Here is a 15,084-nt window from a genome sequence, read left to right on the forward strand (position 1 = left end):
GAGAGAGAGAGAAAAAAGGGAGGGGAAAAAAACTAAATATATCAGGGATGGGGTAAGAAGGGGAGGAGGGGCATTAATGGAAGTTAGAGAAGTCAATGTTCAAGTCATCAGGTTGGAGGCTACCCAGACGGAATATAAATTTCCAGCATCTGCGGATTTCCTCGTGTTTTTCTTTCCCTCTGCCATCAGATTTCTGAATGGACATTGAATCCATTAACACTACTTTTTATTCTGGTTTTGCACTACTTAATTAATTTAACTACTTTATATCTATATATCTATATCTATGCATATATATCTATATGTATATATTTACTGCAATTCTTTTTTTCTGTTATTATGAATTGCATTGTACTGCTGTCAGTTCTGGTCGCCTCACTGCAGGAAGGATGTGGAAGCCATAGAAAGGGTGCAGGGGAGATTTACAAGGATGTTGCCTGGACTGGGGAGCATGCCTTATGAGAATAGGTTGAGTAAACTTGTCCTTTTCTCCTTGGAGTGACAGAGGATGAGAGGTGACCTGATAGAGCTATATAAGATGATGAAGGGGCATTGATCGTGTGGATAGTCAGAGGCTTTTTCCCAGGGCTGAAATGGCTGCCACAGGAGGGCACGGGTTTAAGGTGCTGGAGAGCAGGTACAGAAGAGATTTCAGGGGTAAGTTTTTTACTCAGAGAGTGGTGAGTGTGTGGAATGGGCTGCCAGCAACGGTGGTGGAGGTGGATACGATAGGGTCTTTTAAGAGACTTTTGGATAGGTAATGGAGCTTAGAAAAATAGAGGACTATAAGTAACCGTAGTAATTTCTAAGGTCGGGACATGTTCAGCACAACTTTGTGGGCCGAAGGGCCTGTATTGTGCTGTAGGTTTTCTATGTTTCTATAAGGTTAATAAATTTCATGACATACGCCAATGATATTAAATGTGATTCTGATTCTGATTCTAAAATTTATCTGTCAATTCTCCTTCGAACATTTTATTACGGTAATTCTACGATAAAGTGCTTGTGCTTGAGGGCTTTGGAATATTTGCTTCAGATTTTTGACGTCGTGCCGCAGAGTGTTTGGACGACTTAAACGCTGGACCAGACGGGTTGAAAAGGCAACATGTTGGGACAAGAGGCGAGGTAGGGCGGGTTCTGCTCGCCGCTCTGCGATGTTGACTTGGCTGTGCACTGAACTGAGGTGGAGGCTCCGGGCTTCGTGTCTGTGGACTTACTTTTGTTCTGAATGCTACTTGCTTACTTTTCCTGTTTGCACGATTTGTTTTCTTTTCTCTCTCTGCATGCTGATGGTCTTCAATTTAATAGGTTCTCTTGTGTTTTCTGTTGATTTATGGCTGCCTGTAAGGAGACAAATCTCAAGGTTGTATACTCTATGCAAACTTTGAATCTTAGGAATCGGACAGCTGCATTGTGATTTTAAAAAAAATGCCGTCTTTCTTTCAGGTTAAAAAGACCAATGTGTGGCATTAATAACCATACCAGATTCTGCAGATGCTGGAAATCCAGGATCACACACGCACAGAAAATTCTGGAGGAGCTCAGCAGATCAGGCAATATCTATGGAAAAAAGTAGACTGATGTTTTGGGCTGCGACCCTTTATCAGGAATTGAACTGGAACACACCACATAGAACGGAATAGGTACAGATCATTCCCAGTACAACACAAGATGGGCAGAATCTGTAAGTTCCTTCTTTTTATTGACATACAACACGGAATAGGCCCTTCCAGCCCCTTTGAGCACATCGCCCAACAAACCCCGAATTTAATCATGAGGCAGTTTACATCGACCAGCTAATCTACCAACCAGCATGTCTTTGGACAGTGGGAGGAAACCAGAGCACCCGGAGGAAACCCACGCGGTCACAGGGAGAACGTAGAGACACCTCACAGGAAACGGCAGGAATTGAACCCTGGTCACATGCACTGTGAAATGTTGTGCTAACCACTATGCTACCGTGCCAACCCCAGGCCGGCTTGGCGCTGAACTGAGGTAAAGGCTGCGGCCTGGCTCTAAATCTTTATGAAGACACCTGAACTTGTTGATTTGGCGGTTTGTGACAGTTGCATCTGTGGATGTAATTTCTAGATGACAGCAAACGTCATAATTATCTTCCTGTTTATACGTTCCTGTTATTTCCTTTTCAGCATAACACATTTCCTCAATAACACAAAGACAGAAAGCAGCCAAAGACTTAATTATAATTGGTTGAAATTAAGTCTTAATTTTACACTGATACTAGTTCAAGAGAAAGGATTTGAAGTGTTGGCATCTCAGTAGTAAACACACGTGCATTTCCTGGCAATATTACTTTAATCCTCTGCAGAAACACAACACAGTTACTTACAGAGAACACGTGCTCCAATTATTCGTCGACAATGTACAATACAATCACTTACAGGCAAAATGCAGAACTATCCCATGTAGATCCGATACACGTGCACACACAAACAGAACAAATGTTTTTATAGTGTGAGCTTGCGCACACTTTAACGGTCTGAGACGTGCACATACACTCACACTACACAGTCACTCAACACTGGATGCATAAAGCATTGTTATTTATAGACATTACAAAATTGCACAGTCACTTCTGGAGAAGAGAGATACCCATAAACCAACTACAGTATCGTGCACAAGTCTTGACACACACACACACACACACACACACACACACACACACACACACACACACACACACACACACACACACACACACACACACACATATATATATATGGCTAGGTGCCTAAAGACTTTTGCACAGAACTGTAGTAATTTTATGTATTACACTGTACTGCTGCCACAAAAAAAAACAAATTTCATGACAGATGTGAGTGATGATAAACCTGATTCTGATCTGGGTCTCTGTTTTGGACTGGGAGTGGGAAGGGGGCAGGGAGAGGGGGATCATGTTTGGGAAGAGGAGATAGAGCAGGAAACACCGGACAGACACTTTGTAATGATAAATAAACCAATTGTTTGGAAACAAATGACCTTGCCTGGCGTCTCAGGGCTGGGCGTGGCCGCACCCGCACCACCTGCTCCCCGCCCCGGCCTCCTTCTCTGCCACCTGTCCCACACCCCTCCCGTGTTGGTCCACTCTCACCATTCCCAACATCCTTTGCCCCCTCCAGAGTTACAAACTCACTCTCCGCTCCACGTTGACAAACGCAGGACCGTGCAAAAGCCTTCGGCACCCTAGCTATATATGTGCGGCAAAGGCTTTTGCACAGTACCGTACATGATACAAATAGCAACGAAAAATGTCCACAGTCACTTAGATCCAATATCATATCAGACACAGCCTCTTAATCGAGCAAAGTGCTGCAGTACTCCTTTACAACCATAGGGAGGAGCTCTGCTACCCTGCCATCGGCCCTATGTACTAACTTTAGCTGAGAATATGCAACAATTGTTATAAATATTCATCGATCTCTTTGTACAGCATGCTGTTTGAAGCTAATGCTTTAAAACACCAAGTTCTCTGTTTTTTTTAAAGACCATGACAGAGCAGTAACGAAGGGTTTGAGCATTGTAATGTAATGCCGAGACCTTCAAGTGGTCCCACTCACAATCCTATCAACAATATGATTTAGGCCTTTTATCACTCAGCCAAGCCTGGGATTGCACTGATCAATCTGGCTGCCTGGCTAACTTGTGAAGCTGAGGGATTGGGAACAACAGATAGCGGGGTGCTTATTTTTTTGTGTCAAGGTTTGCTCCTGCCGAGGCATCGAGTGTATTAAAAGCAATTGAAGCCAGTCTGGGCTGGCTTGAGTGGGAGTCTCTCCCCGTGCTGTGAGCTGCATGCTCTCCATCTTCAGCTCGGTGACAATTCTAGTGGTGGTGTCCGGAAGTGGACGCCCACTGTTACCAGCCCTCGTCCACTCATCGAGCCCTCACTATCGCCTTCTGTCCCAGATCGGCCTCCTCCCTTCCTCCGCCATGAGTTAGCACAGGGAAATGCTCTGTTGCTTCAATGGGTCTTGAAGGTTGTTGCCGGCGACCGAAGATGAGTGGCAACAGCACAGTAGCTGCTGAACCGATCGGAACATGGACTTCCGGAAAAGGATGAACAGCCAAGGATCCAGGATGGGGTTCAGGGAGTAGAGGCGGAAAGCCACAAGGTCCTTCGCGTCACTGACTTCAGGCCTGATGGCATTGGCAAACCCTTGGATCTAGATGGTGCAATTAGAGAGAAAGAGAAGGGTTAGTCGGAATCGGCATCACCGGGCCTGTGTTGCGAAATTTGTTAACTTTGCAGCAGCAGTTCGATGCAACACATGATAACCTAGAGGGAGAAAACCCTGAATTGCACTGGGTATATATTAAACAGTTAAAATAAGTAGTGCAAAAACGTAAATTAAAAAGAAATAGTAGTGAGGTCATATTCATGGGTTCATTGTCCACTCAGATATCCTGATATCAATGAGATCTCCCTGCATTTCTTCTAAATTCCAGTGAGTACAGGCCCAAAGCTGCCAAACGCTTCTCACATGTTAACTCATTCATACCCGGAATCATCCTCGTGAACCTCCTCTGGATTCTCTCCAATGATAACACATCCTTTCAGAGGTGTGGGGCCCAAAACAGTTGATAATACTCCAAGTATGGCCTGTTTTATCAAGGCTCAGCATTACCTCCTTGCTTTTATATTCTGTTCCCTTTGAAATAAATGCCAACATTGCATTTGCCTTCTTTACCACAGACTCAACCTGTAAATTAACCTTCTGGTAGTCTAGCACGAGGACCCCTAAGTCCCTCTGCACCTCTGATGTTTGAACCTTCTCCTCATTTAGATAACAGTCCGCACTATAGTTCCTTTTACCAAAATGCATTATCATATATTTCCCGACTTTATATTCTGCCACTTTTTTACCATTCTTCCAATTTGTCTAAGTCCTGCTGCAATCACATTGCTTCCTCAGCACTACCTACTGCTCTGCCAATCTTGGTATCATCTGCAAACTTTGCCACAAAGCCATCAACTCCATTATCTAAATCATTGACAAACAATGTGAGAAGTAGCGGTCCCAATACTGACCCCTGAGGAACATCACTAGTCAGCGGCAGCCATCCAGAAAAGCCCCTTCTATTCCCACTCACTGCCTCCCACCTGTCAGCCATTCCTCTATCCATGCCAGTATCTTTTCTGTAAAGCCATAGGATTTTATCTTGTTCAGCAGCCTCATAAGTGGCACCTTATCAAATGCCTCTCTAAATCCAAGTGAATAACATCGACTGCCCCTCCTTTGTCCACCTGCTTGTTACTTCCTTGAAGAACTCTAACAGATTTGTTAGACAAGATTTCACTTAACAGAAGCCATGCTGACTTTGACTTACTTTATCATTTGTCTCCAAGTACCCTGAAACCTCATCCTCAATAATAGACTCCAACACTTTCCCAGCTACTAGGGCTAGGCTAACTGGCCTTTCCTTTCTTTTGCTTTCCTTCTTAAAGAGTGGAGTGACATTTGCAATCTTCCATTCCTCTGGGACCATGCCAGAATCAAGTGATGCTTGAAAGATCATGACAAATGCACCCATTATCTCTTCAAAAACCTCTCTCAGGACTCTGGGATGTAGTGAATCTGGTCCTGGTGACTTATCCACCCTAAGTTTACCTAGCACTTTTTCCTTTGTAATAGCAATGGCACTCACTCCTGCTCCAGAACACTCACAGACCTCTGGCATACTGCTAGTGTGTGGTTAGTGGGTGGGTGGTTAGGGGAGCAGAGAAGGTTATTGGGGTCTCCCTACCTTCTGTCCAAGACCCCTTTCAGGGTCGATGCCTCTAGAAGACACGGTACAACATTAAAGACCCCTCACACCCTCTCCATGAACTGTTTGTTCTTCTGCCATCAGGTAAACGTTACAGGAGCATCAAAACAAAAAGCACAAGGCTACTAAACAGCTTCCTCCCACAGGCAGTCAGACTGCTAAATAGCTGCTCTACCTGACTCTGCTTTGGACACTTATAACTTGTTTTTAACTGACATGTGGCTGTTGAGTTTGACTATTTATTGTTATGTTTATTATTTAGTGTTGCGTTTGTTATGTTATGATTGCACTGCCCCTGGGAAATGCTGTCTCATTCTGCCCTGCAGAGCTGATGTACGGTAGTTTTTGAAGCTTGAATCTTTGAATCTTGAACCCATTAAGTTCACCTGTCATTTCTTTGTTCCCCATTACTACCTCACCAGCATCATTTTCCAGTGGTTCAGTATCAATTCTCATCTCAGTTTTACTCTTTATACAACTGAAAAACTTTTGGTATCCTGTTTTATATTATTGGCTAGTTTGTGCTCATATTTCATCTCTTCGCTTCTTATTGCTTTTTTACCTGTCTTTTGTTGGTTTTTAAAAGCTGCTCAATCATCCAACTTCCCACTCACTTTTGCTATTATATGTCCTTTGTTTTTATGCAGTCCTTAACTTCCCTTATCATCCACATCCTGCCAATTGGGAACTTCTTCTTCTGTGGGAGATATGTATCCTGTGCCTTGGAAGCTATTCCCAGAAACTTCAGCCATCTCTGCTCTGCCGTCATCCCTGCCAGTGTCCTCCTCCAATCCACCTGGGCAAGCTCCTCTCTCATGCCTCTGTAATTCCCTTTATTCCATTGTGATACTGATACATGCGACTTATGCTTCTCCCTCTCAAATTACAGCATGAATTCAGTCATATTATGATCACTACTTCCTAAGGGTTCCTTTACACGAAGTTCTTTAATAAGATCACTGATAGTACACAACACCTAATCTGTGAGTGGGCTCAACAACAAGCTACTCTGAAAAGCCATCTAATAGCCATTCAACAAGTTCTCTCTCTTCCAATCTGGCAACAACAGGATTCTCCCAATCCCCCTGTATATTGAAGTCCCCCATTACAATTGTGTCATTACTCTTATTACGTGCTTTTTCCAGCACCCTTTGCAATCTCAACCCTGCACCTTGGCTTCTATTTGGAGGCCTATATATGATTGCCATAATGATTTTTTTCACCTTCCAACATCTGCTCCCCATGCTAAACTGAAAGCACCAATCGCGAGTTACTTTGGAAAGAACATAAGACACAGGAGCTGAATTAGGCCAGTTGGCCCATCGATTCTGTTCCACCAATCCATCATGGTTGATTTATCATTCCTCTCAACCCCATACTCCTGCCTTTGACACCCTGATTAATCAAAAACCTATCAACCTCTTCCTTAAATATACCTAAATGATTTAGCCTACACAGGCCACCTGTGGCAATGAATTCCACAGATTCATCACCATTTGGATAAAGTATTTCCTCCTCATCTCTGTTCTAAATGGACATCCCTTAATTCTGAGGCTGTGCCCTCTGGTCCTAGACTCACCCACTACAGGAAACGTGCTTTCCTCATCCACTTTATCCAGAACTTCCAATATTTGATTGAATTATTATCAATCAGGGTGCCAAAAGTTACAGGGAAAGGCAATAGAATGGGGTTGCGAGGGATAATAAATCAACTGTGATTGAATAGCAGTGCAGGCACGATGGGGAGAGTAGCCCAATTCTGCTCCTACGCTGATTTTTATCATTTTATGGAGATGCATAAAATGACCCTACGGGCAGCACTGCCCAGCAAACTCCTGACTTAACGCTAGCCTAATCACGGAACAACTTACAATGATCAACTGACCTATCAACCGGTACGTCTTTGGACTGTGGGAGAAAACCGGAACAGCCGGGAAGAACGTACAAATTCCTTATAGACAGCGGTGGGAATTGAACCCGGATCGCCTGTACTCTAAACCGTTGTGCTGCCCTGTGCCTCACGGGCTTTCCAAGTTATTGCTGATTGGTGCTTTTGGTTCAACACGGGGAGCAGTTGCAGGCAGGTTATGAGCTGAAGTTTCATCTTTATAGAGTTAAATAAGCCTTTGTCCACAAAGATCATATGACCACTATTTCAAAGAACAAAGGACTTCCTCTCGATGTACTGACTGATTCCTATCTCCCCTGTGACAAAGACGACTCCACTATTTAAAAAGAATAGTGAGAAGAAAACAAAACGTAGACAATGGTGATAAGAGTGTGGAACCAGCTGCCTGTAGAAGTGATGGATCAGAGTTTGATTTCAATGCTTAAGAGCAATTTGGATAAGTACATGAATGGGAGGTGCTGCGGTCTGGGTGAAAATTGATGGGACGAGGCAGAATAATAATTTGACAGACTAGAGGGGCCGAGTGGCCTGATTCTGTGCTGTACTGGTCTATGTTTCCATCACTCTCTCAATGTTTAAATGGTTCCATTTAATATCAGAGAATGTATACAGTATACAACCTGAAAATCTCATTCTTCACAGACCTCCGCAAAACAGAAGAAAAACTCAAGAGAAAGAATGATGGAGAAACATTGGAACCTTGAAGCTAGAGAGTGGTGAATCTGTGGAATTCGTTGCCACAGATGGCTGTGGAGGCCAAGTCATTGGGTATATTTAGGGGAAAGGTTGAAAGATTCATTATTAGTCAGGACATGAAGGGATATGGGGAGAAAACAGAGAGGGAAAATGGATCAGCCATGATGAATTGGCAGATTAGACTCACTGGGTCGAATAGCCTAATTTTGCTCCTACATCTTGTGGTCTTATGGTCCTATAAAAGGTACATATAAGTTTGGTTCGGCTATACTTGAAATATAGCGTGCATTTCTGGTTGTCCCATTCTGGTGTGAGTTTGGAGGCTTTATAGAGGGTGCAGAAGAAGTTCACCAGAATGCTGCCTGAAATGGAGATTATTAACTATTAGGAGTGGTTGGGCAAACTTGGATGGTTTTCTTGGGAGAGTCAGAAGCTTAGGGGTCCTAAAAATGCAATGAATTATGAGAGACAAAGACAGTGTGCAGAGACAGGGTCAATACGAGAGGACATTGCTTGAAGGCAAGAATGAGAATCAGATTTAATATGACTGACATATGTTGTGAAATTTGTTAACTTTACAGCAGCAGTACAATGAAATACATGATAAATATAGAGAAAAACCTCGTATATATACTTAACCATTAAATGGTTAAAATAAGTAGTGCAAAAAATCTGAAATAAAAAAGTAGTGAGGTAGTGTTCATGGTTTTAATGTCCATTCAGAAATCAGATGGCAGAAGGGAAGGAGCTGTTCCTGAAACGTTGAGTGTGTGCCTTCAGGCTCCTGTACCTCCTTTTTCTGATTGTAGCAATGGGAAGAGGACATGTCCTAGGTGACAGGATTCCTTAAAGATGGATGCTGCCTTTTTGAGCTCCTTGAAAATGTCCTTGATACTGGGGAGGCTAGTGCCCATGATGGAGTTGACTAAGTTTACAACTCTCTGCACCTTATTCCGACCCTGTGCAGTGTCCCCTGCCCCATACCCAGATGGCGGTGAAGCCATTTAGAATACCCTCTATGCTGCATGGGATAGGTGAGAGAGAATGGGAATAAGTCGGGTAACAGGATTGTTGAGATAGTATCGAGGGCCTGAAGAGCAGACAGATATCAGGGTTACATAAACACTTCGATCATAAATGTACTTTGAATCTTTGAATTTATGAAAGCATGATTGCTGATAGGACAAAGAAAATTAAAGCAACATGTAAGACTACCAATGATAGAAGTCTTCAACTTTATGTTCAAAAATGTGTCTTTGCGTAGCTAAAAAAATTTCAACATATCTACAATATGATCTTCAAAACAATCTCCAGTGAACACATGTTGTATTTTTTGGTCAATTTTACAACATACCAGTAACTTGAACACTTCATTAAAAGGTTTTCAGGCTCTATTTCACAATGTTTAGAAGCAATTGCACTGTTCATAAGTACAATAGAGTCTTTACTAGGGAGTAAACAAAAACCAGAATTTTATGGTTCACTTTACACCCTTAAAAAAGTGGTTAAGCCATTTCCACTATCCATCTCTTGGAAATCAAAGATAACATTAAGATGCCGTAAAGTGCTTCACTTTGGACGAGATGAAATCTAATAATGGCTTGGCTTTGTTTTGTTTTTCCTCCAAGTCAGAGCAAATCACACGAGAAATGTTAGTCTTCAAGAAATCAGACTCCTGATTGATCTCAAACACTGTCTTTAAACTATTCTGACACCAAACAACGCAGGTTAGATATGGAGCATTTAGTTATTGAGGCACAGTGTAGCCCTCCTGGTCCTTCGAGCCGCGCGGCCCAGCAATCTCCCGATTCAATCCAAACTTAATCACAGGACAGTTTACAATAACCTATTAACCTACCAACCAGTACGTCTTTGGACTGTGAAAGGAAACCGGAGCACCCGGAGGAAACTCACGTGGTCACGGGGGAGAATGTACAAACTCCTTACAGGCAATGGCGGGAATTGAACCCGGATCACCAGTATTGTAAAGTGTAATGCTCAACATTATACTACCATGCCACCCTGCAAAATACCCTGCTACTCTCATGTGCCATGAATTACTCATAGGGCAGGGGTACTACAAGTTAGATAAAGCAGGGGATCTAAATATTTTTATCCCATGTTGCATTACCATTAACTGAGGGTCTTGGGTTGGCAACCCCTGGTATGGAGTAAAGCTCCTGTAGTGTAGTCAATATTTCAGTTTTATTTGAGTAGTATTGCAGATGTATTATTTGAGTAAGCATTCTTTATTGATTTAAATAATTCATTACGTTATAGCTAAGGAATACGTGAAGAACACATCATTACACCACCATGTCATATCTCTGTGCCTCACCAAATGAAAAATAAGTAGACCCACATCCTCAGCTCCAGTGTTTTTCTTTCAATTAGTCTTTGGAATTACAAAACAGTGGCAACAAGAAACTTTTAAACTGAAACTGAGATGACTACCTAGCTGTTGAAGTGCAGCGAGCTTTTTCTCTTCATAAGGAGGGAAAGAGAGAGGTTTGAGTTGCAAAAGAAAAAGTGCAACATGTGTTTCTTCAGAAAGGGAGAGAGGTGGCTGAGTTTTAAAAAGGGTATAAAAAGGACAAAATTAACAAGCAATGAGAATAGCCACGGGTTCATAAACAATGAGTACTGACTGATAGTAACAATAATTTTTTTTAAAAAAGCAGAAATGGCCTGCAGCATTGGAAAAATAGATGCATTTGATTGCAAAAGAGATAACTGGATTATGTATACTGAACAAATTGAGCAATATTTTAAAGCAACTGGAATAGATGATAAGAAATGAGTGCCAGCACTTCTGCTTATAATAGGTAGACAAGCATACAGTTTGCTTGACTCCTCCAACCAAACCAATAAAAATGAGTTTTGCTGATATCATGAAAGCGAAGCAGGAACATTTGGAACCATAACCATTGTTGATTGCAGAACGCTTTAGGTTTCATAAGACATATCAAAAGGAAGGGAAGTCCATCTCAGCTTGTATGGTTGAACTGAAGAAATTGTCTGAGCATTACCAATTCAGTGATGAGATTAATGATGCACTGAGAGAATGTTTAGTTTGCAGAACCTTACAAGCATAAAAAAATGGCCCCTAACTGAAGCACAACTTACATTAGAAACAGCAGATGGAATTGCTGTATCAATGGAAACAGTATGCATAGATGCAACTGAGGTGCAGTCAGGAATGAAAGTGAGCGTGAAAAAGTTGAAAAGTCTAAACAGAAGCTACCCTGCCTGAACCGATTGTGTTACCATTGTGGCAGGGGCTCACATACACCGAACCAAAGCAAATTTAAAGGTGAGAATAGCAGAAAATGCAACAAAATAAGACATGTACAAATAACATGACAGGCAGTCAAAGATAAAGAGAGAAAGATAAAAACTCAAGCTGCGGTTACAAAAAACTGCTGACTGTTGATGAAAAATCTAATAATGAGAGTCATTCAGGACTGGGTACCCTTGAGATTTCTAATTTGAAAATTAACAAGAAACAAGCAATATGGCTTATACCAGAAGTGAATGGCAAATCAATTAAAATGGAACTGGATACTGGCTTGGCTGTTTCAGTCATTCCATAAACTGAGTTTGAACAGCATTTCAAAGATACTAAACTAAAGCCGGCAGATATTCAACTAAGAACTTACACTGGAGAAAATATTACTCCTGTGGAAATGACATTTATAGGAGTGAAATACAACAGGCAACAAGCCACATTGGGTAAAAACAGGGAGGGCCAGCACCATGGGGATGTGATTGCCTGAGACGACTACAGCTTGATTGGAGATCCACCCTCCACTCCATGCCACATCCCTTGCAACAGAGTGAACTGAATGTGAATTAAGAAAGGTACTGGATGATGCCACAGCAGTGTTCAAGAACGGCATTGGCAAACTCAAACATACCAAAGGTAAAGCAGTGTTAAATGAAAATGTTACACCCAAGTTTTCCAAAGTCCCTCCAATTGCTTATAACATCTGTGATAAAGTAGCTATCCACGCTACTCCTTTCCAAGTTTGAGTGGAGCCCGTGGGCAACGCCAGTAGTCCCAGCAGTCAAAAAGGATAGATCTTGCTTTCTCCTTGGCTATATGAAATCTTTAATGATGCGTTTGTTAAGAAGAGACTACCTCAATCGTTTTATGAAGCTACTATTTCTCTAATTCTTAAAAAAGATAAAGATCCTACTTTATGTGCATCTTATCGCCCTATATCATTATTAAATGTAGACTCTAAGATTCTTACAAAAATTTTAGCCATTAGATTAGAAAAGGTATTACCACAGATTATTTCAGAAGATCAAACTGGTTTTATTAGGAATCAGTATTCCTTTTTTAATATTAGAAAATTGATTAACATAATTTATACTTCATCACCTACAACCCCAGAATGTGTTATCTCATTAGATGCTGAAAAAGCCTTTGATAGAGTTGAATGGACATATTTATTTAATGCATTGAGAAACTTTAATTTTAGTCCTAATTTTATATCATGGATTAAATTAATATATTATAAACCTGTTGCTTCTGTTCTTACAAATAATTATAGATCCTCTTTTTTTCAATTATCTCGTGGTACGAGACAAGGTTGTCCTTTAAGTCCTTTATTATTTAATATTGCATTAGAACCTTTAGCTATTGCTATTCGTGAGTCTCCTAATATTTTTGGTATTACCCGTAATGAGAAGTTATACAAATTATCGCTTTATGCTGATGATTTGTTGTTATATATTTCTAATCCTAGTAGGTCTATTCCTGCTATTTTATCCTTGTTGGCTCAATTTGGTAGCTTTTCTGGTTATAAGCTAAACTTAGATAAGAGTGAGTTATTCCCTTTAAACGCACAAACCTTATTGAGTGACAGGATGCCATTTAAAGTTGTTACTGATAACTTTATCTATTTAGGTATAAAAATCACCAAGAAATATAAAGATTTATTTGGACTGAATTTTTTACCTATGCTTCATCAAATTCAACAACTTACTACAAGATGGTCTCCCTTATTTTTATCATTAATTGGTCGGATTAATGCTATTAAAATGATGATTTTACCGAAATTTTTATATTTATTCCAAGCTTTACCAATTTTTATTCCTAAATCTTTTTTTGATAATATTGATTCAAAAATTTCCTCATTTGTGTGGCAAAATAAAAATCCTAGGTTAAGCAAAAGGCAATTACAAAAGTCTAAAAAAGATGGTGGTCTAGCTTTACCTAACTTTAGATTTTATTATTGGGCGAATAATATTCGTAACCTAATGTACTGGAAACTAGATTTGGATTCACCTGTGTGCCCACAGTGGGTAAATTTGGAATGTAGTGAGGTAAAGGGATATTCTATATTTTCCGTTCTTGGTTCTTTTCTTCCTATTGATTTAGCCAAATTCAATAAACAGATATCTAACCCTGTTGTTAAACATACACTACGAATTTGGTTTCAATTTCGTAAATTCTTTAATCTGAAAAACTTCGTTCTGGACAGCCCTATTTTATGTAATTTTTTTTTCAAACCTTCACTGACAGATCAAGCTTTTAGTATATGGAAAAGGAAAGGTATAAAATGTTTTCGTGATCTTTTTTTTGAAGGTACTTTGATGTCTTTTGATCAACTTTCCAACAAATTTGAATTACCTAAATCTAATTTTTTTAGATACTTACAAATTAGAAATTTCTTACATAAAATTCTTCCATCTTTTCCTAATTCAACTCCATCGGATTTTTCAGATTTGATTTTTACTTTTAATCCTTGTCAGAAGGGATTAGTAGCTTTTATTTATAACATGATTATGAAGATACAGCCAGAAATATCGGATAGAATTAAACAAGAATGGGAAAAAGAACTTCGATGTAATATATCAACAGATAAATGGGAAAAAATTTTACAAATGGTTAATTCCTCTTCTATTTGTGCTAAACATGCTTTAATACAATTTAAAATTGTACATAGAGCTTATATGTCTAAAGATAAGCTTGCCCGATTTTACTTGCATATCAACCCTCAATGTGACAGGTGTCACTCAGAAGTGGCTTCATTGACTCACATGTTTTGGACATGTCCCACTTTACATAACTATTGGAAGGACATTTTTGATGTCATTTCCTCAGTATGGAATATCGATTTACAACCCCATTTTATTACTGCAATTTTCGGTATACCAAATGAAGATGGCAATCAGCTTTCCCCTTCAATCAGACGAATGATTGCCTTTGTAACATTAATTGCCAGAAGGTCTATATTACAAAACTGGAAAGAAGTAAATCCTCCTACTACATTTCAGTGGTTCTCCCAAACTATTTCTTATCTGAGTTTGGAAAAAATTAGAAGCACTATCTTTGATTTTTCAATTAAATTTGAAGAAACCTGGGGACCATTTATTCGACACTTTCATATGAATTAATTTGGCCTATTTCAGATCCTTTTCTCTACTTATCTTTGTTCAGGTATGGAGTTCCGGAGTTCTTTTCTTGACACCTTCATATATTTATAAAGTGCTATTATTGCCCATGTTAGTTTAGTTTAGTATTTTTTTTCAATATATATTGTTTCTCATATATAATTTCAATTTTTTTTTCTTTTTTGATGATTATTTTTGTTTTTTTTCATATATATCTATATAGACTTGATTGATTTATATACCTTTTGTTGATTGATGTTTAATAGGATATTATTATCCTATTACTA

At 40.0% G+C, this 15,084-nt stretch overlaps 1 protein-coding gene across 2 annotated transcripts in view; it reads right to left on the reverse strand.

Moving 5' to 3' along the window:
* The window catches only part of ptgir (prostaglandin I2 receptor), a 168,389-nt gene that overhangs the window by 67,847 nt on the left and 85,458 nt on the right, over positions 1–15,084 (reverse strand). The window contains exon 2 of one of the 2 annotated variants that reach the window (XM_059950923.1): positions 1,770–4,184. The exons of the other annotated variant lie outside the window; for it this stretch is intronic. Coding sequence (XP_059806906.1) covers positions 3,957–4,184 — 228 coding nt within the window. The 3' untranslated portion in view covers positions 1,770–3,956. Of the gene's footprint in view, positions 1–1,769; positions 4,185–15,084 lie in introns of those variants that run through there. 2 annotated transcript variants of the gene reach the window in all.

The sequence above is a fragment of the Hypanus sabinus genome, chromosome 26 (genome assembly GCF_030144855.1).
Source record: "Hypanus sabinus isolate sHypSab1 chromosome 26, sHypSab1.hap1, whole genome shotgun sequence".
Taxonomy (NCBI): domain Eukaryota; kingdom Metazoa; phylum Chordata; class Chondrichthyes; order Myliobatiformes; family Dasyatidae; genus Hypanus; species Hypanus sabinus.